At 45.2% G+C, this 27004-nt stretch overlaps 1 protein-coding gene across 3 annotated transcripts in view; it reads right to left on the bottom strand.

Moving 5' to 3' along the window:
* The window catches only part of TBK1 (TANK binding kinase 1), a 428747-nt gene that overhangs the window by 112783 nt on the left and 288960 nt on the right, over nt 1-27004 (bottom strand). For all 3 annotated transcript variants that reach the window (XM_078676127.1, XM_078676137.1, XM_078676146.1), the window contains exons 14-15: nt 2175-2296; nt 1272-1348 (exon numbers count right to left, since the gene is read on the bottom strand). In XM_078676127.1, coding sequence (XP_078532253.1) covers nt 1272-1348; nt 2175-2296 — 199 coding nt within the window. The remainder of the gene's footprint in view (nt 1-1271; nt 1349-2174; nt 2297-27004) is intronic.

The raw sequence follows: 27004 nt of genomic DNA, 5'->3' as shown, positions 1-27004 counted from the left end.
GTTGTACGGCGCTAAATAATAATTACGCTGATACACTAATGAAGTCCCCAATGTGATTGCAGGCGTGCTGTCCCATTACTTATGGCCGAATAGCCTGGGCAACACCGCGCACTTAGAAAAAATCTCTCGTTAAATTGAATAGTGCATAAAATTAGAAGGGGAACGCCGACAAAGGTAGGAATTACTTTACATTCTTTGGAATGACTCAGCACTAGACTGTATTGCTTGATATCTCTTCGGTTTAAGAACGGTCTTCCTGATATTTCCTATTTTTTCATTAAACCTTTAGGAGTGATTTTGATATTGTGCAGGTACCAGCATCATATTAGATGCTTCTTACTACCTAACTCTGGCACTTGGGTTGTACAAAAATAATGAACACTCTGGCAAATAAGGGTCCTTTATTATTGACACGTTGTCACCTCAAATAAATATTGATAATGTGAAAATGTGTTTTATGTTACACTGTCATGATAATCCATATATATAAAATATGTGATTTACGTGCTTTGCATGAATCAATAGCCAGGGAGGCCACAATGCACCAATGTTTTATAGTCCTTGCACGGTCTGCATGTATATGGTGGACGGCTTTACGAATGTTTCTAAGAATGTATTACAAATATACACTTTCTGTATTATTTCCAGCCTTGACAAAGCCGTAGGTTTTCCAACCTAGGTGAAACGCATTGGCACCAGGATTGGATTTCTGTGGAATAAAAAGATTTCTTTTGCAAGCAGCTTTACTTTGGAGTGGAATTTTGGACTCACATATTTGACAACTTTATATAATCTGTGTGCTCCGAGATCTTGTATCTTATGTAGTTTTCAACAGAGGTTGAAAATCAAGGGAAGTGGGGTGTTTGCTCCCAAAACGCTTGGATGCACCCGTTATATTATCAGAAGATGAAGATTTAAATGTTTATTTTTATATGAGCGCCTACTACCCGCAACACCCAAAAGTTTTGTTAAGTAAAGATGTATTTAATGACACAGGCACTTTTTCCTTATTGCCTTGTGTTGGAATAAGTGGCAATGGTAAGACCGCCAAAACAACACACTGTAGGAAAGTGATTTGTCCAACAGGAGTAAAGCAGTCTTCCCATCTTTCTAATTTTTACATCTCGGACCTTGGAGGTGGACTTTGAGGAATGTGGGACATTTTTCCCAATTAATTGGGGGCAAGGAAATCTCTGTTCATTTCCACACTGAAAGCACTTTACAATCTAACACATTAGAAACATGCACGTATGGATAAGTGACAAACTTACTCCGTTCCGCTTTGTCTTTTTTGAACTGCTGATTAATGTCAATTATGAAACTCAACAGCACCTGCAGCCTTTCAACACTGTTGGAAGATGAGTGAAGATAGAAAGTGAGATTATCAGCAATACAATCCCAGTAGTAGATATTGTACAACAAAGTACATACAATAAAACACTGGGACAGGGAAACACAATAAATGGCTCTAATGAACACAACAAAAATAAAGACTGAGCGGTCTGGTACAAGGTTAGAGGCTTGCACTTTAATTCTGCTACTTAGATTTAAGATCAAGTTTATCCATTAATTAAAAAACAGTTATACTTTCAGCTGTTAGATTGTGCGCCTGGTGTTAGTTTAGTTTCGATTTCAGTTGGTTAGGACAACTGGTGGAAACAACCATTCCAAACATTGCACTACCAAGCAGTTTCAAAATGCATCATCAGGAGTCAGCATAACATTTCTGTCTCTTGTATGTGGCAATATGGGTGGGTGTAAGTTTTATGACCGAGAAGTGCATTTATTACAAAAGGCATAGTGCTTTCAGAAGCAACTTATGCAGAAAGGTGACGGGTGGGGAGTAAAGAAAATTAACAAAGGTTGCGCATGAAGAAGTTCCACAGAGTGAATGGTGTGAAACTGGATCTGCAAATTTCAGGTAGTTACCAAACAGTCAAGATGCTCTTAAAGTCATTCTTGTTTTAGCAACTAAAGTGAATACAAAATGCATGAAAATACATACATGAGTAATAAAAAGTTTTTTGAAGATAGAGGATCAGAAAAATCAGATTAAAAACGCTCACAGCTCGTGGAAGGTAGGGCGATTGGTGCATCGGGTTTGCACTCTCTATACTTATTTGTGGTAAGGGCAGTAAACCTGTATATGTTTAAATACTAAAGAGAGAACTTACTTTCTGTCACTTGGATGTGTTCCTTGGAGACTTTCCCAACCCTCAATGAGAAGTCCGCCAGGAGAGAGCTGTCTCTTAACATCAAGCAAATTTGTCTCGATGGATCCTTTGGAACTGGAGAGCTGCAAAGGAATTTAACAGGCAATTACAGCACTTCACTATTCACACTTCTCTAAATCTACAGAAATGTAAGACTGCCATTAGTGAGAAAGTCCTGACAACAGAAACTGTAAGTATACATGGTAAGATGCTTAAAAGCTGAACGTCTTGCAATGAGCTTTTAAGAATTCTAGCCAGGAAGTAATGTACAGGGTAACAAAGAAATGCTGAGGCATAAACAACAATTTAATAACAATTTATCTAAGAAGCCAAAGTGGTTAAACAGTCAAGACATGTCATTCTGACTTTCACAATGTCTCAAACTACAGTTAGTAAGCATAAGTGCCAAAAGGAATATTAAAAGGAGGCATAGACTTTCATTGGTGGAGAAGTACTGATTTAAAGATCAGCTACTTTTCTAATAGAGTGGATATTTGACAACTAAAAAGGATGGGAAGGATGTTGATAGGAATTTACAAATGTGGAGTCTTCCATGGAAAATGCGCAAATTCTGTATCCAGCCGGTTTGAACTTTGGAAGGTAAATTTTGTTCTGTCTTCTGAAAAAAACGTATTCTCTGTTTGGAACGCATCTGCTATCATATAGACAGAGGTGCAGTGGGAGGCAAAACATTTAGTCATAATGTGTACAAAGATTTAAAAAATATATACATGTTTACTGGTTTTAATTAAATACTACAACCAACAAATGGATGTTTCAATGTAATACAATGACATTCACCAAATGTGTTTAGTGTCACATTTATTCTACTTTAACACCGTGCTACCAAATAACTAAAAAAATATATAATAACCTACAAGGAGTCTTTTTCTGGGAAACATTATATTACTTATGCCAAAGATAGATAAAGTATTGCATATAAGCATAGTAAATATTTCTAAATCTGTGTTGTGTAGGTGTGTGTGCACTGTGGGAGAAGTTACCAACTTTTACTTCTTATAGATGAGAGCAATATCTGTTAGGTAAAATAGGAGAATGTAGATCAATGTATAATCAAGATTCCGGTCTATAAGACTGATCTGGGTGTTCATGATAGTAAATCTGATGCACAAATTAGTTCCCAAAAATTATATTCCATATCAAATTCCTCAGCACACCCCTAAGTTCCCTGTGCATTGTGGCCACCATTTCGGTTTCAGCTAATGCCCATTTTATCAAATCGTTTTCCGAAAACAAGTATATGAGGGACTCTAGAGGCGTACCGGTATAACACTATCTTTTGCTTAGCTAGGAGTAGAGTCACATCAATGAACCTACTTGTTGACTTATATGTCTTGGTTTGTCCCATTAAGCCTAGCAAGCATGTGTAAGTTAAGTCTTTGTGCTGAGGTGATTAGTCTCTTGTATACTCCATTCCAAATATGAATCAGGAGCAGAGCAACCCTACCCTATGTGGAAGAAGTCTTTGTTTACCATCCTGCATCTAGAACAAGTGCCAGCAGTGCCCAGGTACATTTGGTGCAATCGTTGGTGTGTCAAATGCATGCAATGTAAATAACTGAACTATAGTGTTCTATCAACAGAGTTGAGTTCCTGAAAAATAAAGTGAGAAAGGAGCATGAGTATATCTGTGTGAAAACATACAGCAATTTGGATTATACTGTCACTACAATTAGGGTTGCTCTGCATATTAAAGTGGTATATGCTTTAATAACTGAATGAAGCTGCTCAGCCTGTGCAGTGAGGGCTTTATCAAGATTACGCTCAATAATTGTGTCTTCTGTAACCTAAATAGGGAAAAGGTTTAATTTTCCCATTTTAATGCCAGCCTGACAATCTCCAAATCACTCAAAGAATTTTGTATATGAAAAGGAAAATATTCAACTTATTACAATTAACTTTTAGCCCAGAAACAGAGCTAAAATGACCTAGCTTGCTCATCAAGGGCTCTAGGCTAACTCTCACATTTCATCAATTTAACAGTATATCGTCTGCACAGATGGAGACTATGTATGCCTCCCAATTTTTCTGTATTCCTTGCAGTCCATTAGGCAATTCTTCCATTGCTAGTACAAACAAGCATTTACAATGCAATAGGTCTCGCAGCATTAAAGTTTGAGCTATTGGCATTGTATATTACAATGTGTTGCATTAATTTGTTATCAAACTCTGAATTGTTGTATAAAGATGATTTGCAAACTGTCAAATGTTGCTGAATAGTAAGCAACGTTGTGAATAATATTGTTTGCTAGTCATCCTTGGGTACCAGAGTACTTCACTTGAGGCAGAGGTATTATCTTTAGACTACAGGTGCCGGTGCCGCTTGAGCTAGAAACAGGGACAGCCACTCACTACTCTGCACTCACTACTCTGCACTCACTACTCTGCACTCACTACTCACTACTCTGCACTCACTACTCTGCACTCACTACTCACTACTCTGCACACTCACTCTGCACTCACTACTCTGCACTCACTACTCTACCCTCACTACTAACTACTCTGCACTCACTACTCACTACTCTGCACTCACTACTCTGCACTCACTACTCACTACTCTGCACTCACTACTCACTACTCTGCACTCACTACTCACTACTCTGCACTCACTACTCTGCACTCACTACTCACTACTCTGCACTCACTACTCACTACTCTGCACCCACTACTCTGCACTCACTACTCTGCACTCTGCACTCACTACTCACTACTCTGCACACTCACTCTGCACTCACTACTCTGCACACTCACTCTGCACTCACTACTCACTACTCTGCACACTCACTCTGCACTCACTACTCACTACTCTGCACACTCACTACTCTGCACACTCACTCTGCACACACTACTCACTACTCTGCACACTCACTACTCTGCACTCACTACTCTGCACTCACTACTCTGCACACCCACTCTGCACTCACTACTCTGCACTCACTACTCTGCACTCACTACTCTGCACACCCACTCTGCACTCACTACTCTGCACACCACTCTGCACTCACTACTCTGCACACCACTCTGCACTCACTACTCTGCACTCACTACTCTGCACACCCACTCTGCACTCACTACTCTGCACTCACTACTCTGCACTCACTACTCTGCACTCACTACTCACTACTCTGCACTCACTACTCACTACTCTGCACTCACTACTCTGCATTCACTACTCACTACTCTGCACCCACTACTCTGCACCCACTACTCTGCACCCACTACTCTGCACCCACTACTCTGCACCCACTACTCTGCACCCACTACTCTGCACCCACTACTCTGCACTCACTACTCTGCACTCACTACTCACTACTCTGCACTCACTACTCACTACTCTGCACTCACTACTCTGCACTCACTACTCACTACTCTGCACTCACTACTCTGCACACTCACTCTGCACTCACTACTCACTACTCTGCACACTCACTCTGCACTCACTACTCACTACTCTGCACACTCACTCTTCACTCACTACTCTGCACTCTGCACTCACTACTCACTACTCTGCACTCCCTACTCTGCACTCCCTACTCTGCACTCCCTACTCTGCACTCCCTACTCTGCACTCCCTACTCTGCACTCGCTACTCTGCACTCGCTACTCTGCACTCGCTACTCTGCACTCACTACTCTGCACTCACTACTCACTACTCTGCACACTCACTCTGCACTCATTACTCACTACTCTGCACTCACTCCTCTGCACTCACTACTCACTACTCACTACTCTGCACTCACTACTCACTACTCTGCACTCACTACTCACTACTCTGCACACTCACTCTGCACTCACTACTCTGCACACTCACTCTGCACTCACTACTCTGCACTCACTCTGCACTCACTACTCTGCACTCTGAGCACTCACTCTGCACTCACTACTCTGCACTCACTACTCACTATTTTGCACTCACTGCACACTCACAGCAGCATTGAAAAACAAGGGGTTGCCATTATTGAAATAGTTCACTGCAATAACCTACTTTTCTTAGCCTTTGACATGTACTTTGCTAAGAACCTAATTGTATAGGGCCTGGCCCCTGATGGCTGCCAGGACTCAAAAGCGCACTACTTGCAATAAACAATTACTCCTTTTTAACGTTTCAGTTTACTAAGAACCGGCATGTTAATAAATATATAAATACGTGCGACGGCAAGAAAGCAGCATTGAAAAACAAGGGTTTGCCATTATTGAAATAGTTCACTGCAATAAACTACTTTTATTACACTTTGACATGTACTTTACTAAGAACCGGCATGTTAATAAATATATAAATACGTGCGACGGCAATAAAGCAGCATTGAAAAACAAGGATTTGCCATAATTGAAATAGTTCACTGCAATAACCTACTTTTCTTAGCCTTTGACATGTACTTTACTAAGAACCGGCATGTTCATAAATATATAAATACGTGCGACGGCAATAAAGCAGCATTGAAAAACAAATAACTCTTACTGCCCCCGGAATTCCGGACCGGAAGAGGAGGCAGGCAGAGGAAATGCTTCGAGCGGCCCGGGGCTCCTGTGAGCGGTGGAGAGCCCCGGGGCCGACAACAGGATGTTGCGCACATGTTGCGGAGCTCCCTTGACCAAGAGGGAGCCCCGGGAAAGGAGCTGCAGCGTCAACTCTGCGGAGGGGGCACGATGCACATGCCCGCTGCCTGCCCGGCCGTGCTGAGAGCGGCGGAGTCCCCCAGATTGCCACAGTAAGTTAAAAAGGAGGGGGGGGGCGGTGCACTCGTGTGTGTGTGCGCGCGTGTGTGTGTATGCGTGGGGGGGGTCTGTATGGATGTGCGTGCGTGTGCGCTTGTGTGTGTGTTTCTGTGTATGCGCATGTTGTGTGGGAGCTTCGTGCAGCGCTCGTACTTGTGCGTGTGTCAGTTTCGAATCGCCTGCGCGCGGCCAGGATTGTCTCCTGGAAAGCAGACACGGCAACAAAAGGTTCTCGGCGAGAACGCGCTTCCGCGCGCTTAGCCGAGACCTAATAAAAACAGTGACAATGGCAACCCTAATGTACACCCATTTTTACCAGGTAGGAATCAGTAGTAACCCGCCAACATCCATACCTTTGCCATGAGTTCATTGTACAGCAGAAAAATCCAGGGAAGTATTTGATCAACAATTATCCCATGTATAGTAGCACTTAAAACAAAACCTCTCACCTAAGAATGTTGAACGTCTCCGCTATATTAATTTGGGGCTACTGCAGCATCAAACAACTTGGTGGGCAAAAGCGTACCCAATATTTTACCATCTAAGGAGAGCTATAGTGACCCTCAGTATGATTTTGCCTCGATCTGATTATAACAAAGTTAGCATAAGAAAACTGTGGCAGCATCTATTCTAGTTTGGGGTAAAATCCCCCTATTTTTGGCTGACGTTTACATGTCATGTAGTCTCTGGTCCAAAATGTCTATCTATGTAAGTTGTGTAAAATTGAATAGGAGAGCAGTGGCTTTGCAACATCTTGCCTATTTCTAACTTCTTCATGGCTCATCTCACTCTTGTACGTCAGGGGTGCCCCAGTGATTTACTAATGCCTATGGGTAAAGTATGAAGCTTTACACTCCTAGCAATTCAGTAATCATTTGTAATTCTGTGGCTTGGAGAACAAGAAAGCATAATATTTGGCTATGACAGTATTATTACTTGCCTGAGTGCACATTAGGATTCCATTTGGTAAGTGCAATATAGCAAATGGTGAATATAGAGTACCGGAATGAGCAAGTCTCACCAACAGGCAACCAGTCTTGTCACCTTCAGTATATTGCCTGGTGACACTCAAATAACCTAATGCATACAGTCTGTCCAATAATTCAATGTGTCTTTTCTTTTCACCTAGATCAGAACCTCGCTTAGGATCAAGGAGTGAGGGCCACTCTGCATGACACATTTCAGTATCAAATGTCTCCAGTTCACTGTGTAACATCATATGAATACCGCACGGAGTAATTTAAGCAAACCCCCATCGTCACAATTTTAAAGGAACCCACCCTTGCATGTAAACCGTTGACTCCTCCTTGTCCATTAAGTATGCAATAATAGAATCCCGCGGTGTCCCCTAGAATTATGTAATGCTGCAGCAGCTAAAGTGAGATGCATATCCGAGGTCTGCCCACTTCAAGGTCCTTAATAATCGGTTATGATCAGAAATCATTTTGTTTAATTCTATGTGTACTATGTCTCTATGTTACCACATACCTATGCTGTGCCCAAGAACATGTACAGCCTGGTCTACCTGTCATATCTGGATGCTTCATAGTAAATCTCCCCGTCAAGTGGGCAAATACCCTCCATATTTCCGAGAAGCTCCAGCCTTTATCTTATTTTATTTATTTGCAAAGTTTTATATAGCGCTGGCTAGACCCGGAGCTATCCGAGTGCTTTACATGAGGATCAGCGATTTACATGTTGCATAATTACATCAATTACAGGAGCCAAGTATAGACATAGGAGAAAAACATGAGATTACACAATAATATGGGTACTTAGCGTGTAGTATAGCCAAGACAGAGGGAAGAGGCAGGGGAGGGAAGGAAACACATGGGGGAGACGACGAAAACAATGTCAGATGTCCGGCTGGGTATGTGACGGCCGAGGGAGAACCAGAGCCAAACTCCTCTATAGCTGCATAGGACAGCTCACACCGGGCATCGGCCAAGGTTGCTCGGGTTCTATTCAATTAAGCAGTTTGGTCATTGTTCTACTGACTGATAACAGCAGCTATCTAACAATTCAACCACTATTCAGTTAAAGTCACTGCCTACGTTAATGGGTAGGTGTGCCACTGATATTAAACCAGTTGATGATCGAACCACAAACTCTGCCTGTGCCGTTTTAGAGATGTACACCTGGAGTATCACAGTTAGTATCACAGTTAGGTTGCCATCCTGTTTGGCTTCGATAAACACAAATATCCCCTTTTCTCTCCAATCTCTCGATTAATCAAGAAAGGCGCTCCTTGTTTAATCCTTATTAAGATGCCTCTTGACAGTGTTGTGTAACCAACGTGGTCTTTCTATTTACTTTGCAATTTCTTGTTCTCTATGTATGTAAGTGCATATCCTTCAACTAATTGTAATTGTAATTGTAGGCATACTTATAGAGCGCAGCTGTCACCCAAAGGGTATCCGGGCGCTTTGACCACAACCATTCCTACAGATGTCCATTACACTGCCCTCGGAAAAAGGTAAGTTTTAAGACCTTTTTTAAAAGACAGAAGATCCTGCTTGCACCTTCGGGACAAAGGTAGGGAGTTCCAAAACTTGGCGGCCGTGAAGCTGAATGAGCGGCCGCCCATCCTCACCCTTTTTATCTTGGGAACTGTCACCAAAAAGGCCGAAGAGGATCTCAAAAGTCTGGCAGGAGAGTACCAGAAAAATAGATCGCGCAGCATCACTGGGCCCAGCCCATGCAAGGCTCTAAAAACCAAGCAAGCAGATTTGAAACAAATCCGTTTTTGGACCGGTAGCCAATGTAAATCCGAAAGCGCAAGAGAAGATGAAGCAGACCAAGGCCGCGAGAGAGCCAGTTTAGCTGCCATGTTCTGCACCCGCTGTAACTTCATGACCAAGGTGTTAGGGGCCCCCAGAAGCAGTGTGTTGCAGTAGTCTAATCTAATGAGGATGATACTACGCACTGCATCCGCCCTGCTGAGTGGGGAAGTAGCGGAAGAATCTTCCGCAGCATACGTAACAGCAGCATGCAGGTCGCCGTGGTTTTATTGACGAATGCATCCAGCTGGAGGCTAGGCCCGAGCAGGACACCAAGATTGCGGACAGAATCTGCCGCTGCAACTGTGCCTAAGGTAGAAGAAGGCCAGAGCCCCTCTGGCAAAGGACGGGGCGTTCGGTCTACTGAACAATAAAGGACTTCCGTCTTTGCTCCATTGAACTGTAGCGAGTTCTGACGCAGCCAATCCGCTGCTGCCGTCATGCATTGGTGAAAAGATTCCATGGAGACCGCATCTCTGCCCTCGATGGAAAAAAAAAAGTTGAGTGTCATCGGCATAATTGATGACAGACATGCCGAATGACTTAATCAAACTTATTAGAGGGCGAAGAACTAAGTGATACATACACTCTCCTTTTCAAATGCACATAAACCCTGTATCTTTTATTCTCACTAATATGCCCTCTTGCATCCCAGAACTAAAATGCACACTTTGGTTCTACTGTTAAGTTATTATGTATTCTCTTTGCTTCTCTTTTTGCTGCAGTATTTCCTCTGAGACTCCATTTCCCACACCTACCTCATGCAATTGATTTAATCAGCCTATTCTGTTAATCCCATCTTGTTTTTTTTATTATTTGTGTTGGTTGCTTGATAACCAGACTTAGTAGACTCATCTATAGCCCCTAACAATTCCTTCCCAGGACTACGGCAGAACATCCCTAAGCCTATGCAAAGAAAAGTAAATAAACCAGAACCTGGTTCCTATACCGGTCTGGGAATTTCAATAGGAGAGATAATCTCCTAGCCAACCACCTACTCGTCCAGCTGATTGTGACTGGCACCAATCCTTTTATCCAGCCTACAGTTTTAATGACAAGCAAGGTGAAATCTAGATTCAACAATGTACTCTACCACCCACCAACACTATTCTAACAGATTTCAGATGATATCATCTGCAGGTCTTGGGGTCAGGTGAGGCTGTTCTTTTCCAGTGGATCCGGACGCTTCCTAGCTTGCTTTTGATGCTGTAGTGTGAGTCTATCGAGGCAGCGGCTGAATGTTCTAGGTTCTCTCACTTGTGACACCAAGGCAAATCTCTCCTATTCTGTATTACCATGTGGATCTATGACATGTTGTTGACTGCATCTTCTCCGCCAGCGTTGGATTTAAAAGTTCAAAGCTTTCTCTTTGCCCTGTTTGACTACCCATTAAAATAATTAATTTCACTAAAGGAGCCTACTAGAACACACAATCAACTTTATCCTACCCCATGGGGAGAGGGTATAGTGATCCTTGGGTGGATTCCGGGTTGGTGGCAGCATCCCGGCGCCATTTGAAGAGAGACATTGCATAAGGGCAGACCTCTGAGAATCGCCTTTTTAAATTTATGTACTTGTGTGTACTTGTATTATTTTATGTCTTACTGAATTACTGTGGCCAAAGCGGTAATTTTTAAAATTGGATTCTCTTAAATGCTGTTAGAGTGTTTTTGCAGTTAAACGCACGTAGCGCAGCTGATTACTAGCGCCACCTTCTTCCTACCTTCAGTTAGCGGCCCCTCTGCCCCGGTCCACCGCGGCTCCTCTGCCGATTGAGTGGAGGGCGGCTCACCTACCGCGGCTCCTGGTGCCGGTCTGGTGGTGAGAGCGGGCGCCATATTGGGAGGAGTCAGAGAGCACTGGGACCTGAGGCAGCGGTCCAGTTGCTCGAGGCTCCCTCACATAAAACGTGATGTGTTGGAGGGAGCGCAGCGGACGAGCGCAGCGGGCGCGACGGAGGCGCGCCGGAGTTGCGCTAGAGTTAAGCTCGTCTGCGCTCGTCCGCGAGCGTCCGGGGCTAGGAGCTAAGGACTCTGTTAGTTCCTATATGTACACATCCGCTGAGTTACAAGCGTTAAGACCTACCCCTATGATGTGTCCCCCCGTACCTCTCAATACGACGAAACGAATATCTCGTCTTGGTATTAGCAATCCCGCCAACCTAACTGCAGATCCCGCCCCTAAGTATGCGGTGCTTACAACCACACCTAGCGCAACATGCAATTTTAGGTGCATTTATTTAAACACTCGCTCTATGACCAGACATCAGACGGACATATTTCTGCTACTAATTGACACAAAACCAGATATGCTGTTACTGACCGAAACATGGCTCACCCCGGATTCTCTACCGGACATTTTAGCTGCTTTACCAGCAGACTATTACATTCTATCAGCAATACATCCAGCAGGGAAAACTGGGGGAGGAGTGGCCATCATTGTTAGTAAAAAACATCAACTCAGACAATTATCATCTTTATCTCTGCCCAATACAGAAAATATAGTTGCTAAATTAGATACTGCTAATGGAACACTTGTATTGGTGGTACTGTATCGTCCACCTCAAACAATGGCCACATTTCCTTCCATTCTAGCAGAGAAACTGGCTCTGCTGGTTACAAATCACTCTAAATTACTTTTGGTTGGGGACTTGAACTTTTGGTTCGATAACACACTATTAGATCCTCAAGCAGCAGAGATGAAGGACCTTCTTAATGACATTAATTTGACACAACATATTAACACCGAGACTCATCAGAAGGGCCATAGTCTCGATCAAATCTGGTCCTCGAATTTACCAGTACACTCTATTGATATAAAACCATGTAGCTGGTCTGACCACTCTAGCATAAGTTTCTCTTTCCATATAGATAAAACTACTCAATTTAAGCTGCAAATCAGTAAGACCACTCGAAAATGGACTTCTATGGATATGTCAGCTTTTAAAAACTTTTTAAACACTTCCCTTCCCCTACAGAGTACTAATGTGGAGGTAGCTGACCTCAGGTTTAAAGAATGGCTAACCACAGCCACTAATATTTACGCTCCTCCTACTCGTCTTTGTAGCTCTAGAAGCACAGACGCACACAAATGGTTCACACCTGAGCTAAAAAAATTAAAATTGGAAGTGAGGCAACAGGAGAGAATATGGTGATCTAATTATTGCCCTCAAGCCAGGGCTGCTTACTGCCTAGCTAGGAAAGCATACCAAAATTTTTTACATAATCACAAGACTGCTTACTTCTCAACAAAAATTTTAAGTTCTACCAACAAGTCGAAAGAAATTTTCAGAATTGTGAATGAATTATGTAATGACGACAGAACCTCTCCTCCGGTAGTCCCTTCACAAACACTCTGTAATTCCTTGAATGACTTTTTTAGTGAAAAGATACTATTGATTAAACAGAATATATCCAAACTCCCAGTCTGCGCCCCTTTGGATGATATATTTTTTAATCCATCAACATTACACTCTTTTCCTCCCATTGACTCAAAAGCTTTTTTAGATTTATTGACTAGAGTCAAATCAGGATCTCTTGTGGATGTTTGTCCCCCTCAAATCATGAGGGAAATTGGCCGGGCTATCCCTAACAGCATGATATCATTGCTTAACAATTCCCTTACATCTGGGACAGTCCCCAGCAGCTTCAAGCAGGCCTTATTGATTCCCCTTACTAAGAAACCTGGCATAGACCCTCTCGACCTCACTAATTATCGGCCTATATCCCTTCTGCCCTATCTATCTAAGATTTTGGAGGCTCATGTTACCAACAGCCTTTCAAACTTTGTTGAAGATTCTGGTTATTTACAACCTAACCAGGCAGGCTTTCGGCCTGGTCATTCCACTGAGGCAGTAATATTGGCCGTTCAGAACACCTTGAGGTCTAACGCCGACAAAAATTTACATCAAGCTTTGGTGCTTCTTGATTTGTCCGCAGCATTCGACACGGTTGACTATTCCATTCTGGTCAACCGTGTCGAACAGGCCGGCCTCAGAGATTCTGCCTTGGCCTGGCTGAAATCTTTCATATCTGAACGCACCCAGTCTGTTCGGCTAGGGTCTTTTACAGCTCCTAAAATTAATTCTTTTTGTGGGGTCCTTCAAGGCTCTTCCTTGTCCCCTTTACTATTTAATTTATATATGCGGCCCCTTTTGTTTTCCCTAAGAGAGCACAAAGTCACTGTATATAACTATGCAGATGACTTGCAGTTAGTTTTTGTACTAAACTCACCTAATGCTGTAGAGAATTTTCAGGCAACTATGACCTTAATTCAGAGCTGGATGTCTTTAAATCACCTCAAATTAAACCCGGGGAAAACTGAACTGATCTTGCCCGGGAAGAGCGAGATTAGTTGGAGCCCACACTTCTGGCCTTCTGATATGGGTTTCCCCCCAAAAAAATCTCAAACTGTAAAGAGTTTGGGAGTGATCATCAACGAGGACCTTGCCTTAAAATCCCAGATTGGAACTGTAGTTTCTTCTGGATTTTTTCAATTAAGGAAAATAAAAAAAATTGCACACCTCCTTACCCACTCTGCCCTGATTCAGGTAGTCACCGCCCTAGTCCTTTCCCACATTGACTTCTCAAACAGTCTCTACCTGGGCTTACCTGTAGGTCAACTTAGAAGACTGCAATACCTGCAGAATCAAGCTGCTAGACTGATCTGTAAGGTACCTAAATGGGAATCGATTAAATTAGGGCTAGAGAATTTGCACTGGCTACCTGTGGCTCAGAGAGCCGCATTTAAAGCCGGATGCATCATTTTCAAGGCTTTGCAAGGCAAGGGCCCCCTGTTTATCAGGCAATTGATAGGGAGATACATCCCCTCACGTAGCTTGAGATCAGCCCACAAAGATCTACTTGAGGTACCCCGGTTCAAGAAAAAGCGACAGGGAGGTAGCTGTTTTCACTTTCTAGCAGCCTCCTTGTGGAATTCTCTACCTTTGACTCTTAGACAGAGTAAGGACCTCCTTGCCTTTAGAAAGGCATTTAAGACTTTCCTTTTTACACAGGCCTATTTGAAATAGTGACTCTTGCTGGTATCTCTTTTGTTATGTTTTTTTTTTATCTCTCTTCAGCGCCAAGAAGCTTTTGGGCGTATGTGCGCTTTATAAATTTTAAATAACATAACATAACATAACTTGGGTGACAGGCTATCCAGCCAGAAGTCGTTATATTAGGGTATCTAATCTGATTCACCCACTTGCAAACACCAGATCCCTGGTGTCTCAGCACCCACATTCAGCCGATATCAAACCACCAGGAAGGCCTCTCCGTGTTGCCTTGCCCTCATTCACCAGTCACTCACCACCACGCATTCCACCAAGAATTTCGAAAACCATAACCCCCAAGACTTACTAGATGGTAATGTTGGGGTGCCAGTTGGACACTTCGGTCTAGTAAAAACTTTTGAACTACTATGCCATTACCTGTGGCTCATGGAATGGCGGTGGCAAAGACAGTGCTGCTACAGAGACTGCTTTATTTATTCTCTACTCTGCCTCTGTTGGTGCCTCATTGATTGTTTCGAGATGTGGAATCCCTACTATTGGAACTGATATGTGGGACTGGTAGGCATAGAGTTTAGCTAAGTTGCAAGAAGGTGGGTTGGCTGCTCCAGACTTAGAGTCTTATTACTTGACGGCAGAGCTGCAATAGATCAGCCAGTGGATTTATTGTAGGTTGAATCCTGAAGGGGTTGACATCGGTTCACCTCCTGACTTGCAGGACTCAGCACAGGTCCTCTTGGTTTCCCAGCAGCGACTACATGCTGCCTCTCAGGAGCTCCTGGTGATACAGCAGTGCTGGCGACACTGTGTGCTGCAAACTCTAGTCTCTGTGCCCTACTCACCACATCTGCCACTAAGGTGGTTAAAGATAGTGGCTCGCAAAGGGGCGGTGGGGGGATAGCGGAGTGGACTGCCTTTGGGATAAATCGTATAGGAGATCTGTATCGGGGCAGCAATTTGCACATATTTGAAGACTTGGTGGAGAAATTAGGTTTACCTCGTGGCCATTTCTTGTTGCACCAGGCAATGGTCGGCATGATTAGAAATCGATGGGGAAATGGAGACTTGAAACTTGCAACACACAAAGTCGGTCAACTGCTCTGTACATGACGGGTCATGTAAAAGTGGTCACGTCCCTATATCAAGCCATACATGCTAACATTCTTACTTCCCTTACAGACTTGAAAGTGAAATGGGAGACGGATCAGAACTACAGCTTACTGATACTGGACTGGGAGAAGATCCAAGCACACATACCCACTGTCTCTCTTAATGCTAGAATGCTAGATACATTTTTATTTTCTGCATAGAGCTTACACATGGTAAGATCAATAGGTTCTATACGACAGCTGGTGCCGCATGTCCAAGATGTGGAGAGCTTGGGCAGAAATGTTTCATATGCTATGGTCCTGCCCCTCTATAGAGGGGTACTGGGAGGCAGTAGTGGACTGTGTTAATGATACTACACTAAGGGTGATCCCTTGTACACCTCTGGCCAGCTTCCTTGGGGGTGACCCACACCTTAAAAAGTGAAAAATCAGTAATAGATTTATAAATTTAGCATTGATACTAGCAAAACAAGAATTGACAATGCTTTGGAAATCTGCTGTGGGACCACGACTGACTAAGTGGCGAGATGAGCTGGTTACAAGTCTTGAGAGTGCTGAATTGTTTCGTGAACTGAAGAGAAGGGCGGGGAACAATTGATGGGACTAGATCATGGGAACATTAAGAGGATAACCAATTGGCTCCGGACATTGACTCAGATACACCTAACAGCTCCCTTCTTTCGCTTGAAGATTCAGGGTGGAAGCAAATTACTTTACAGGAGGAGCCTTGGGTGCGATTTGGAGTTACAGTGGTGAGCTCAATTTGTCAGGGGATTATGGAACTTAACATATGACCGCTTATATGATGATAATATCATTTTCCTTAAAATAAAATATGACAGCGTGGTAATGTGTAACTAAAGGTCGGGGTGTTGGGTGTTGATGTTAGCTAGTTGATAGCTGAAGTGGTCAAATGGCATGTTTTCATATGTTACGCACTCGGGCTCCAAATGTTTGAAGGACATCTTTACCTTTTTTTACTTTTTACTACCATCGTCCATAGATCATTGTCTGTTTCTGCTGTACTATGTCCTGGAAGCTATTGATATGTTTGAAGGACACCTTTAACTGGTTTTACTCTGCACAGTGTATTAATCATTGTCTGTTTCTGATGTACTATGTCCTGGCAGCTACTGTTTTTTGATATATGAAAAAACAAAAGTTTGTTTCAGATAAAAATAAATAAAATAACTTTTCTTTTGGGATCTCCGTTCTCTGCCAGCCCAGGCATTAGGCACCATGCTATCAAGTATCCAATGTCCTTAATGCTGAACTTGCTTGCTCCTCTGAGGTTGACCCATACTTTTCCTTCTTCTCTGCAATGCAGCTGCTGCTGTCATGCATGCCCATAGTCCAGCCCTGTGGCTCCCTGGCAATATGGAACATGCTTGTACCGCAAAATTAGCCCCCGGCTTCTCTATTTGATCTCATGGTTCGATATGTGGCGGGACCCTAACTTGAATTAGGTACTTTTACCACACACTTATTTCTAGGCATGATGTGTACCACCAAACCGCATACCACCGCACTGAGTTGGCCTGGAGCATTGTAAGGTATGTATTGAAGATGTAGTCGAAATTAGTGTTAATTCACATCTGTTCATTGATGTATGTGTGCCCCTGACTACTCTGCATGCCCATGACATATCGAGGAACAATTCCATTGCTGGCTAGTCCACCCAGATCGTGTGCCAGAGATATATTTATACTCTGCACAGACCTTTTCTGCAGGTCCTGATCACGAATGAATCATGGTTGCTCATTGAATTTCGAGCTTTAAATGCAGATTCAGAACTAATTTCTCGTTTACTTCCTCCCTTTTCTTACTTGTTCCCCATCTAAACTATTCTTACAGGTTGTACTGTGTACTTACTTGAATTATGTATCCAGGCAAACAATGTTTTGTCCTGATGATGATCCCACATGTTTAGTGGATCAAACGTTGTCGGGTATGAGAAATTGTTTCTTTGGGTGCAGCAGTGTTGTCTTTAAAAAACAGTGTGGCTTTTGAGTTTATACAATTCTTGTTGTCACAAACCTGTTTATTTTTGCCTGTTTGCTTGTAGAATACCTGTTGTGGTGTGCCCTGTGGGGCTAAATGACCCTATATACCAATTATAATTTCTATATAAATGAACTATTGGTTAATCAATTGATTGAACTCTCCCTAGGCATCATTATGGTGTACCCAGAGTATTATTCCTCTTTATGTACATTTAGGGACCCTTGTTCCTTATAGTCTTAAAGTACTCTTGGTCCATAGGTATCCTTGGGTTTCCTTCGTCTGTCTGATACGGTACTCTGAGAAGAGCAGTACCCTCGCTTGGACCCCAAATCACATTCTGGAGGTCTCTGCCTCCGACGGTACATGGTCGGGTAGCTTTAACCAAAATGATAATGCTACCACAGAATGCTTTATTATTTCTCCAATCTCCTGATTCCTGTACCTAGGAGAATGTTCCAGACATTAGATGGTATGATGGGCGATTTAAGGGGGGCGTGGCTTGGAGGCCGATGGGAGAGGCTGCGTGAGCTCTGAGCTCCGCGCGATCCCCGAATTTATCCTGTTATAACCAGATACCTGAACCCATCTGTTGGCACCGAGGGTGCTAGGAGCGGGGCAGACGAAGAGTAGCGTGATTCCGGAGCCTTTCACGGAGCCAGTCGGGAGCTCTGGGCGATATACTGCACCGGGACCGATGTGAGCGAGGGCTCCAAAATGGCAGCGGCACCGCGGCTCTAAATCCTGAGCCCGGGTGTAAAGGAGGATCGGAACAGCGGATGGAAGAGCATATGTGCTGGTGACACAGCGGGACTGGCACAGCAGAGGTCTCCTCGGGACCCAGGTCGGGGCTGTGCGCGAGGGAGTCTTGGGATCGTTTGAGTGCTCATTGGTGAAGGCCTGGCCTGAGGGCTGCCGGCAGCGGGAGCGGCGCGAAGACGGGAAGCGCAGGCCCAGAGACTCTACCCTCCCTGAAGTGGCACTGAGGGACCGGAACACAGCGTGACGGCGTGTGCCTGCCTGGAAGGGTGCGGAAGGACGGCGGTGCCTGCTCCGGCACCGGTGAGTGGGGTGCGGTGACCCTGGACCCCAAGCTGCGGAAGCGGGGCGCAGGAGTAGGCCGCGGCCTGTGAGCTGGGGCGAGAGCGAGGTGGCACACAGGGGGACAGCGAAGACGGCGCTTACTGTGGCATTAGTAAGGGCCCTTGTGCAGCGCAAGCTTGGTGACGTTGGGGGTCTGGACCTGGAACCCTCGAGAATGCGGGACAGCGAGTGAAGGGGCACGGCAGGGCACAGAGGAGGACAATGGGGGAGAGAGCTGACCCCAGGATAAAGCAACTTGGTGTGGCCCTGGAGGCTGACTGTCTTGGGAGCGGCTAAGAAGGAGAGGAGGCAGGGGGGCGGCTTGGGCCCAGAGTGGTATCTGGAGTCCTGTGACCTTAACACCGGGGCTGGCACGGAAAGGAAAGCACGCCTTGAGCGGAACTACAGATGGAGTGGGCTGCGAATTTGGGGCCCCTTGAAGTCTGTGGCCTTGGTTGTTGCGGCTGGCAGCAGGCATGTGTACAGGCAAGCGGCAGCATAACCGGTGGTGAGTGGCGAAGCTGGGACCTCGGTTTCAGACTTTAAGAATTGGCATTACTGGAGAGAGAGGGTGCGCTGCGGACTAGGTGGCACGGACTGCTGAACAGGGGTATTTCTGGTGAGAGGGGCCCACTGATCTTGCTGGACCACACTTGGGCACTGGGGTTCTCTACCGGTGATAGGAACGCGGGGGAGCCACTATAACAAGTAGACCACGGGCTGGACGACTTGAATATGGGGAAGCCAAAGGGGAAGAAGGATGGGGCGCACCAGCTGTCGGACTCTGAAGCCCCAGCCCAGAACAAATCGGGTGGCACGGAAGTACTCCAAGATCCTGGAATGCAGCAACAGTTTGATCGAATACTGGCGGCCAGCGCGGATTCTCGCATCGCTCTGCAGCAGGATATTGCGCAGGTGGCGACAGGCCTTGGTCTCCTAAGAGCGGATCACTCTAAGCTTGCAGACAGAGTAAAACAAGTGGAGGGCATTCTCCAGGATGTAGCACCAGCTCAAACTGCTTTGGCAAGCAAAGTGACAGATGCCCTGGACCGTATCCTGGTACAAAAGGGGGTGGTGATGGACGGAGCATCTGAACAAGTCAAACACTCACACCCAGTCAACAGATCTGGGTTTAATCCATCACCGTTCTGGTGATGGATCCGTTTGCCACTGGATTCAAGCAAGCCTGGCTGAAGACGGCTGTAATGCCAGAAACCAGTCCTAGGAATCTTGAGTCCGGTCCAGGGAAGGCATGGCTTGGCAGTTCGGGCTGGACTGTTCCCATGAAGCACAGGGTCAGACTGCTTTGCATATGGCCATGTCTGAACTGGGGTGGCAGAGTGGGCTAAAGAACGGTGATGGATTAAACCCAGATCTGTTGACTGGGTGTGAGTGTTTGATTGGTTCAGATGCTCTGTCCATCACCACCCCCTTTTGTACCACTTTGTTCGCCATAAGTTGACAGGGTATGCTCAGATGTGAGTCCCGTGCTCACTTTGCCACTGGATTCAAGCAAGCCTGGCTGAAGACGGCTGGAATGCCAGCCTGGCTGAAGACGGCTGGAATGCCAGAAACCGGTCCTAGGAAGCTTGTTTCTGGTCCAGGGAAGGCATGGCTTGGCAGTTCGGGCTGGACTGTTCCAATGAGGCACAGGGTCAGACTGATTTGAATATGGCCATGTCTGAACTGGGGTGGCAGAGTGGGCTAAAGAACGGTGATGGATTACACCCAGATCTGTTGACTGGGTGTGAGTGTTTCATTGGTTCAGATGCTCCATCCATCACCACCCCCTTTTGTACCGCTGGACCGTATCCTGGGACTGGAGAGGCGGGCAGAGGATGCTGAAAGTAGAAATCGACGGACTAACAACCGGGTAGTAGGTCTACCAGAAAAAGAAGAGGGGTCGGACATGCTGCAGTACCTATAGAATTGGCTGAAGACAGTGGTGGCTCCTGAGGGACTGTCCTCCTTTTATACATTAGTACGTGCGCACAGTGTGCCTGCGAGGCCGCCACAGCCGGGGCGTCCACCTCGCCCAGTAGTGGCTCGACTATTACATTACAAGGACAGGGACTTCTTACTCCAGAAGGCGCATACAGAAGGCCCATATCCAGTTAGAAACGACAGGGTAACTCTATTCCCGGATTATACTCTGGTTGTACAGCGCCGTCGATCGTCCTTCCTGTCGGTCAAAAAGGAGCTCAGATCGGAGGGACTCCAGTACTCCCTGTTGTTCCCTGCCAAATTGAGAATAATATTGGATGGTAAAACTCAGTTCTTCGACACCCCGGACGAGGCGTGGACATGGTTGGTGTCCTACAGGGCTGGAACGGATCGAATGGCACACAGGGCTCAAGACTCGCTGGGGGATCGTCAGCTTCGCAAATCACAGCGGCTTCTGCACAGACGGAGGGGCCTGCGAAAACCATCAACGTCACAAAATGAGATAGAGCGGCGAGAGGTGCTGGAAGCGGTGTCGGCGCTATCGGGGGACCTGCTGACCCAATCACCGGAGGGTAAGGTCTCAAAAAAGGACAGGGCACACTCGGACGCTGAGACGTCGGAAGCGGACAGTCTACGCATGCCGCAGTTCACCCCGGCCACAGCTGATGGACTGCTAGATGAGTAATGGTTGGTACTTTGGGACATTGCTGTTGAACTGGTGGGAGGCAATGGGGAGCTGGTGGTCGCTATTGTGGCTGCGGGGCGTTGGAGTTTGATATTTCATGGAGGGGGAGCTTCCAGAGGTCGCTATGAGACGCAGGACCAGCACAATTTATGGGGGCTCAACTGATCCTGGAGTGGTGCGCAGGTGGAGGAAGGATTCAGTGTTTCACGGGGGGATCTAGGCGGGATTAGTCTTGGAGTTTGCGTGGTCGCCTGTTGGCACACTGAGCACCCCCCCCCCCCAACTGCCCATAAGGCATACCCGCAGTGACTAATGGTGGGCTTAGCTGTGTGTTGATTGTTGGTATGGTTTGGATGGGGACAAGTAGTTTTGTTCTAGGACCTGTTCTTGGAGGGGTGGGGGGGCAGGGATGTTGGGGATATGGTTGGGAGGTAGGGGCCGCTGGTGTGCATGTGCTTGTGCAGGGCGAATTGTGGGACTTGATCTGCTGCGATGGGGGCGTTACCTGATTTGCGTTGTATCACTTGGAATGTGAGGGGACTGCACACTATGACGAGACGCCATAAAGTCCATGTGTATTTAGTCAGGAGAGGAGTACATATAGCATTGCTACAGGAAAACCACCTTACAAAAGCAGAAGGCCAGGCGTTACAGCGCAGATGGAGAGGCCAGGTTTTTAGCACGTCGTATTCAGCATTTGCACGGGGGGTGTTGATTTGGGTGAGAGCAGAGGTCCCTTTTCAAGCCACAAAACAGACAATAGATCCTGAAGGTAGATTCGTAGCGGTGGAGGGGCGACTCGATGGTAGGTATATAGCGCTGTGTAGTGTATATGCATCAAACATGGACCAAGCGCGCTTTCTAGACCGCATGGCAGGCACATTAGCACATTACTTTGCAGGCCCAGTGGTGCCGGGAGGGGATTTTAATTTCATAGTTGATGTATCGCTGGACAGATCGCCACCCCCCCCTGGCTGGCAGAGTCCCCTGTTTGTAGGCTGGCCAAATATAGACTGGATTGGAAAAATAGATGGAACCTTGTAGATGTATGGCGAACCACCCACGAGACCGGGACTACTCCTTTTTCTCAGCGAAGCACGCACTACATGATGCAGTTTTATGCTCCACATCAATAGTTGTATGAACTATGAATAACCCGCACACTCCTCTTTTTTTCTTATATATCCACACTCTTCTGCCAATTATTCTATTGTAATTTGTGGGTGCTGTCTTAGAAAACTGACTGGCTCCTGTCAGTTATAACATGATACAAAAAGACAAACAGATCCGGTTTGTTAAAGACGCACTGTACACTTGCCCCTTAGGTGCTTAATTGTTATCTGATTCTAAAGTAACCATACTCAAAATTTTAAATCTATATCATCATCATAAACATGTACAAAGCTGACAAAACAGAAACAAAAGGTGTAAAACAGTCTTTCATAGGTTCTTCTTATTCTCTTCTTTTATTCTTTTTTCATTTTTCAAATCATGTTGCTGAATATCTTCAGTATCATTCTTGGTTCATTACTTCATGAATCCTTCACATTTACACTTGCTTCCCAATGCATTTCGGTACAGTTTACCTTCATCAGGGGAATGCTGTAGTAAATACACAATAAACACTATATATCTTCTCCTTCCTGTTTCTTAGGGATTTTCCCACACCAGAGACACCAGCCTCGTGTTGAAACAATATCATCGTGATTGGTTCATATAAAAGTGAATCAAAAAGTCCAATCCCCTTGTGATGCTCTGTGAATATTATATGCAAATGTGTCTAGTGCCCATCTGTGCTTAAAAACCACACTTAGTGTATCAATGAGCCATGCCTCACTAACCTGTGTAAAAATGTTGCGAAATTCCTATAACAACAAACATAATGAAGCTCCACTTTCTCTAAGTTGCCATGTGTAATCTTACAAATGAATCCAGAAAAAAACTCTTTCTACCTTAATCGTTGTCGGGAACATATGCACTTTCACTATCTCGTAACGCTGCTCGTTTCTCACAAACGTCGTGAATGGCATACACTGAAAGAAACACACATTGCTGTAACTCGACTATTTCTCACTGACCCTTTACTTTTCTCGTGATATTCAAGTTCCCATGTGTCCACCATACCTTAGGGTTCAATCTCAATATTCCAAACGCTGGTTTTCAAAATTGCCCGGTCTCCCGATCTTACTGCTGATTAACGCGCTAAACTTGCCGTTATGACTTTCAGTAGCGTGTGACACGTGTAGTGATTGCTATAGAAAACGGACTACAGTGATTATCCAAACTGATTTTCAGCCGCCATCTTAACCTACTACTTCTATCTGATCTACCTAATGTTGCTCCCTTCCTGTACCCATTCCTTAAATGTAAGCTCCCGTGTACAAATGAAGTCAAACAAATGAAAATATAAAAAAATATATAAGAAATATAAAAGAATACAAAGGAATACTAGTCTGCAGTTTCCTGTGGTATGCTGTGCTATGATAACATAACGTCCTGGTATGTGTCCCTGATACCTATTGCTCATGTGTCCCGATATGTCATTATGTGTTTTATGTCCACCAATGTGACTATTGATTCACTTTTGCACAATATTATGTTTGCCCACAACCTCTATACATTATTAAAATACTATATACACCTTACAGATCAATATATCATTCCACACTTATGTTGTTTATCAGATGTTTTACAAAAAACAAATCATTTCAATTTTGTCGTTCAGTCCACAAGGTTCCAACATATTAAGATACCGTATCCAAAACGTTTCTCTTTGCGATAAGTGTCTGTTAACATCAATAGGATCTTTTTCTTCAATTTTTTCTAACACTGTGTACCGTAATTGCGGAATAGTGTGTTGTCTCTCCTTCCAATGTACCGCTAAATTAGATTTAGAATTCTGTGTTCTAATCAAACTTTTGTGCTCAGTCACTCGAGTCTTGATCTTTCTAGTGGTTTTCCCCACATACACTAGCCCACACAGGCATTTGATTGCGTATACTACCATGTTAGAGTTGCAATCTGTGGTGTGTCTCAATTTTATGTGTTTACCTGTGTGTGGGTGTGTGAACACATCCCCTACAATAACATTCCCACAATTACTGCAGTTGTGACACTTGATCATACCTTTATAGTTAGACGGGACACCCTTCCCTCCACCCCGTTTGAATATTTCTTTTAAATTTCTAGATCTTGTGTGTGCAAACATAGGTTTGCCTGTGAATACTTGACTGAAATCTGCCTCCTTTTCAATGATTTCCCATCTTTTCAAGATGCTTCTTTTAATGGCTCTTGTTGCCGTGGAATACTTTATCACAAACACTTCTCTCTTTGATGGCGTTTTTTTTAGTTTTCCTCAATAAATCTGCTCTGGAAACCTGGCATGCTTTCTCTTTAGCTGAAATTAAGATCTCACTTGGATATCCCCTGTCTTTGTAGGCTTGTGTCAAAACCTCCATCTCCTGGAGTCCTTGCTTTTCCTCTGAACAAATCCTACGTGCTCTCAGAAATTGAGAACAAGCATTTACAATGCAACGGTTTCGCCTTTGCAAAAGTTAGAGCTATTGGCATTGTAAATGACAAACGTTGTATTTGTGTGTTGTTTTTGAAAACAGATAAATAAATGGCATGATCATTTACAATGCCAATAGCTTAATCTCTCGCAAATGCGTGACCTATTGCATCTGCACCCACACACACACAGAACCACACAGAGCCACACACACCCACACACACAGAGCCACACGCACCCACCCACCACACAGACCCCCTTCTTTTAAATGATATCGACCCCCACTAACATGCTGGACTTGCACCTCAGTCACTGCTGTGACCCGAGGGTTTGCCCATACAGTGCATTGTCCAAGTAAACAGAACTTAAGCTCTCCTTTTGTTAGCGCCACAAGGGCTCTGGTCAGCTGAGCAGAGAGTATGTTTGCTGCAGACAAATAACACACCTGCTTCCTCTCCAATCAGTGACAAAGAGTCAAAACTCGTGCTGCTGTTCATTGAAACCTTGAAGGGTCGCATTACCGGCCATGCTCCTGCTAACAGTGAAGAGAGGCGCTTTGTGTGAATGTGATTAGGGTTTGATTAAAGTCCCTCGGTTCACTTGCAAACGGCGGCACACGTGAACTGCGGCTGATTTAAACCTTTGTTTACTCATTTTAATTTGGTTCATGCCTTGAAAATAACATGTCTATAATGAAGCCACTTGCAGCTCTGTCTGAAACCCGTGAACTATTGTATACGGATTATTAGATGGTGAAACCTACAGCTGATCCCATGCCAGGTACTGGTGCGTGTGTGTGCAGTCGCGGCTCCTGGAGGGAGTGCTGCGGGGCAGTGGGGCGGGCCGAGGGAGGGGCAGGGTGGGGGGTAGTAAACTCTGGACCGACCGGGTCATGACTGAAACATGACACCTTCGGGTAATATTCGCGCTATATAAAATCGCATGAAATAAATATATAAATTGGAGGAGGGGAGGCAAATGAGGGGGGGGGGGGAGGCAAATTCAAGCCCAGTCGGAACAAACAGTTCCCTTTGTGATCATAAAGGCCCCCAAATTCAAAGAGCTTTGCGGATAGGAAATGAATTCCAGAGCGCCCTCCCCTCTCCCCACGTCGCTTGACAAGCATGGTGGCTGCTTGGACTTCAGCAAATGCCTGGAAGGGCTCCGAGATTGCTGCTGGGAACTCTTCGCAGCAGAAATATGTGTTTCACTGGAAGGGGGACTGGTACGCCCTCCACAGACATGGGTCACATGGCTTATTAAATGTTAGTTTGATCTTTGACATCCTGGAAACAAATGGCCCTGATGATCGCAAAGAGGCGGTTCATTCATGCCCGCCCCACCCCTCCTTGGTAATCTCACGGGGGGCTCTGTCTGCCTGTGATTGGGGAGACCGCGGTAATGAGGGATGTATGCAGTCACACCGTGGCTAGAGGGCATTGCTACTGAGATTGCAGTACCACAAGACCTACAGGCACTTAAGGGTGAGATCCTCGCTGCGCTGACTGTAACACGAGGCACACAGTTGAACTTACATACACAGGGGTCAAAGGGCGATTCTGATTCGCAGCTCACAGTAATGCCACAAGACAGACACACAAACAAAGGGTTGTAGGGGGAGCCTCTTGCAGATCTTACAGCAACGGAAACAACAAACACAGGGAGATTCCGCCGGAGATTTATAATACGGCACACAGACGAGATCTTCCTGCAGAGTTTACAGCAACTTATGCACACAGAAACAGGGGGACAGGAGGGACGGCGGGAACGGGCACACAGACAGAGGGAGGGGGGGCGGGAACGGGCACACGGACAGCGGGAGGGGGGGCGGGAACGGACAGCAGGAGTGGGGGCGGGAACGGACAGCAAGAGGGGGGGCGGGAACGGACAGCGGGAGGGGGGCGGGCTAGACATACAAAGTGCAAATGCC

This window comes from Lissotriton helveticus, chromosome 1_1, assembly GCF_964261635.1.
Source record: "Lissotriton helveticus chromosome 1_1, aLisHel1.1, whole genome shotgun sequence".
NCBI lineage: Eukaryota > Metazoa > Chordata > Amphibia > Caudata > Salamandridae > Lissotriton > Lissotriton helveticus.
Note: the sequence above shows the minus strand (reverse complement) of the source record. Positions and strands in the feature narration are given on the sequence as shown.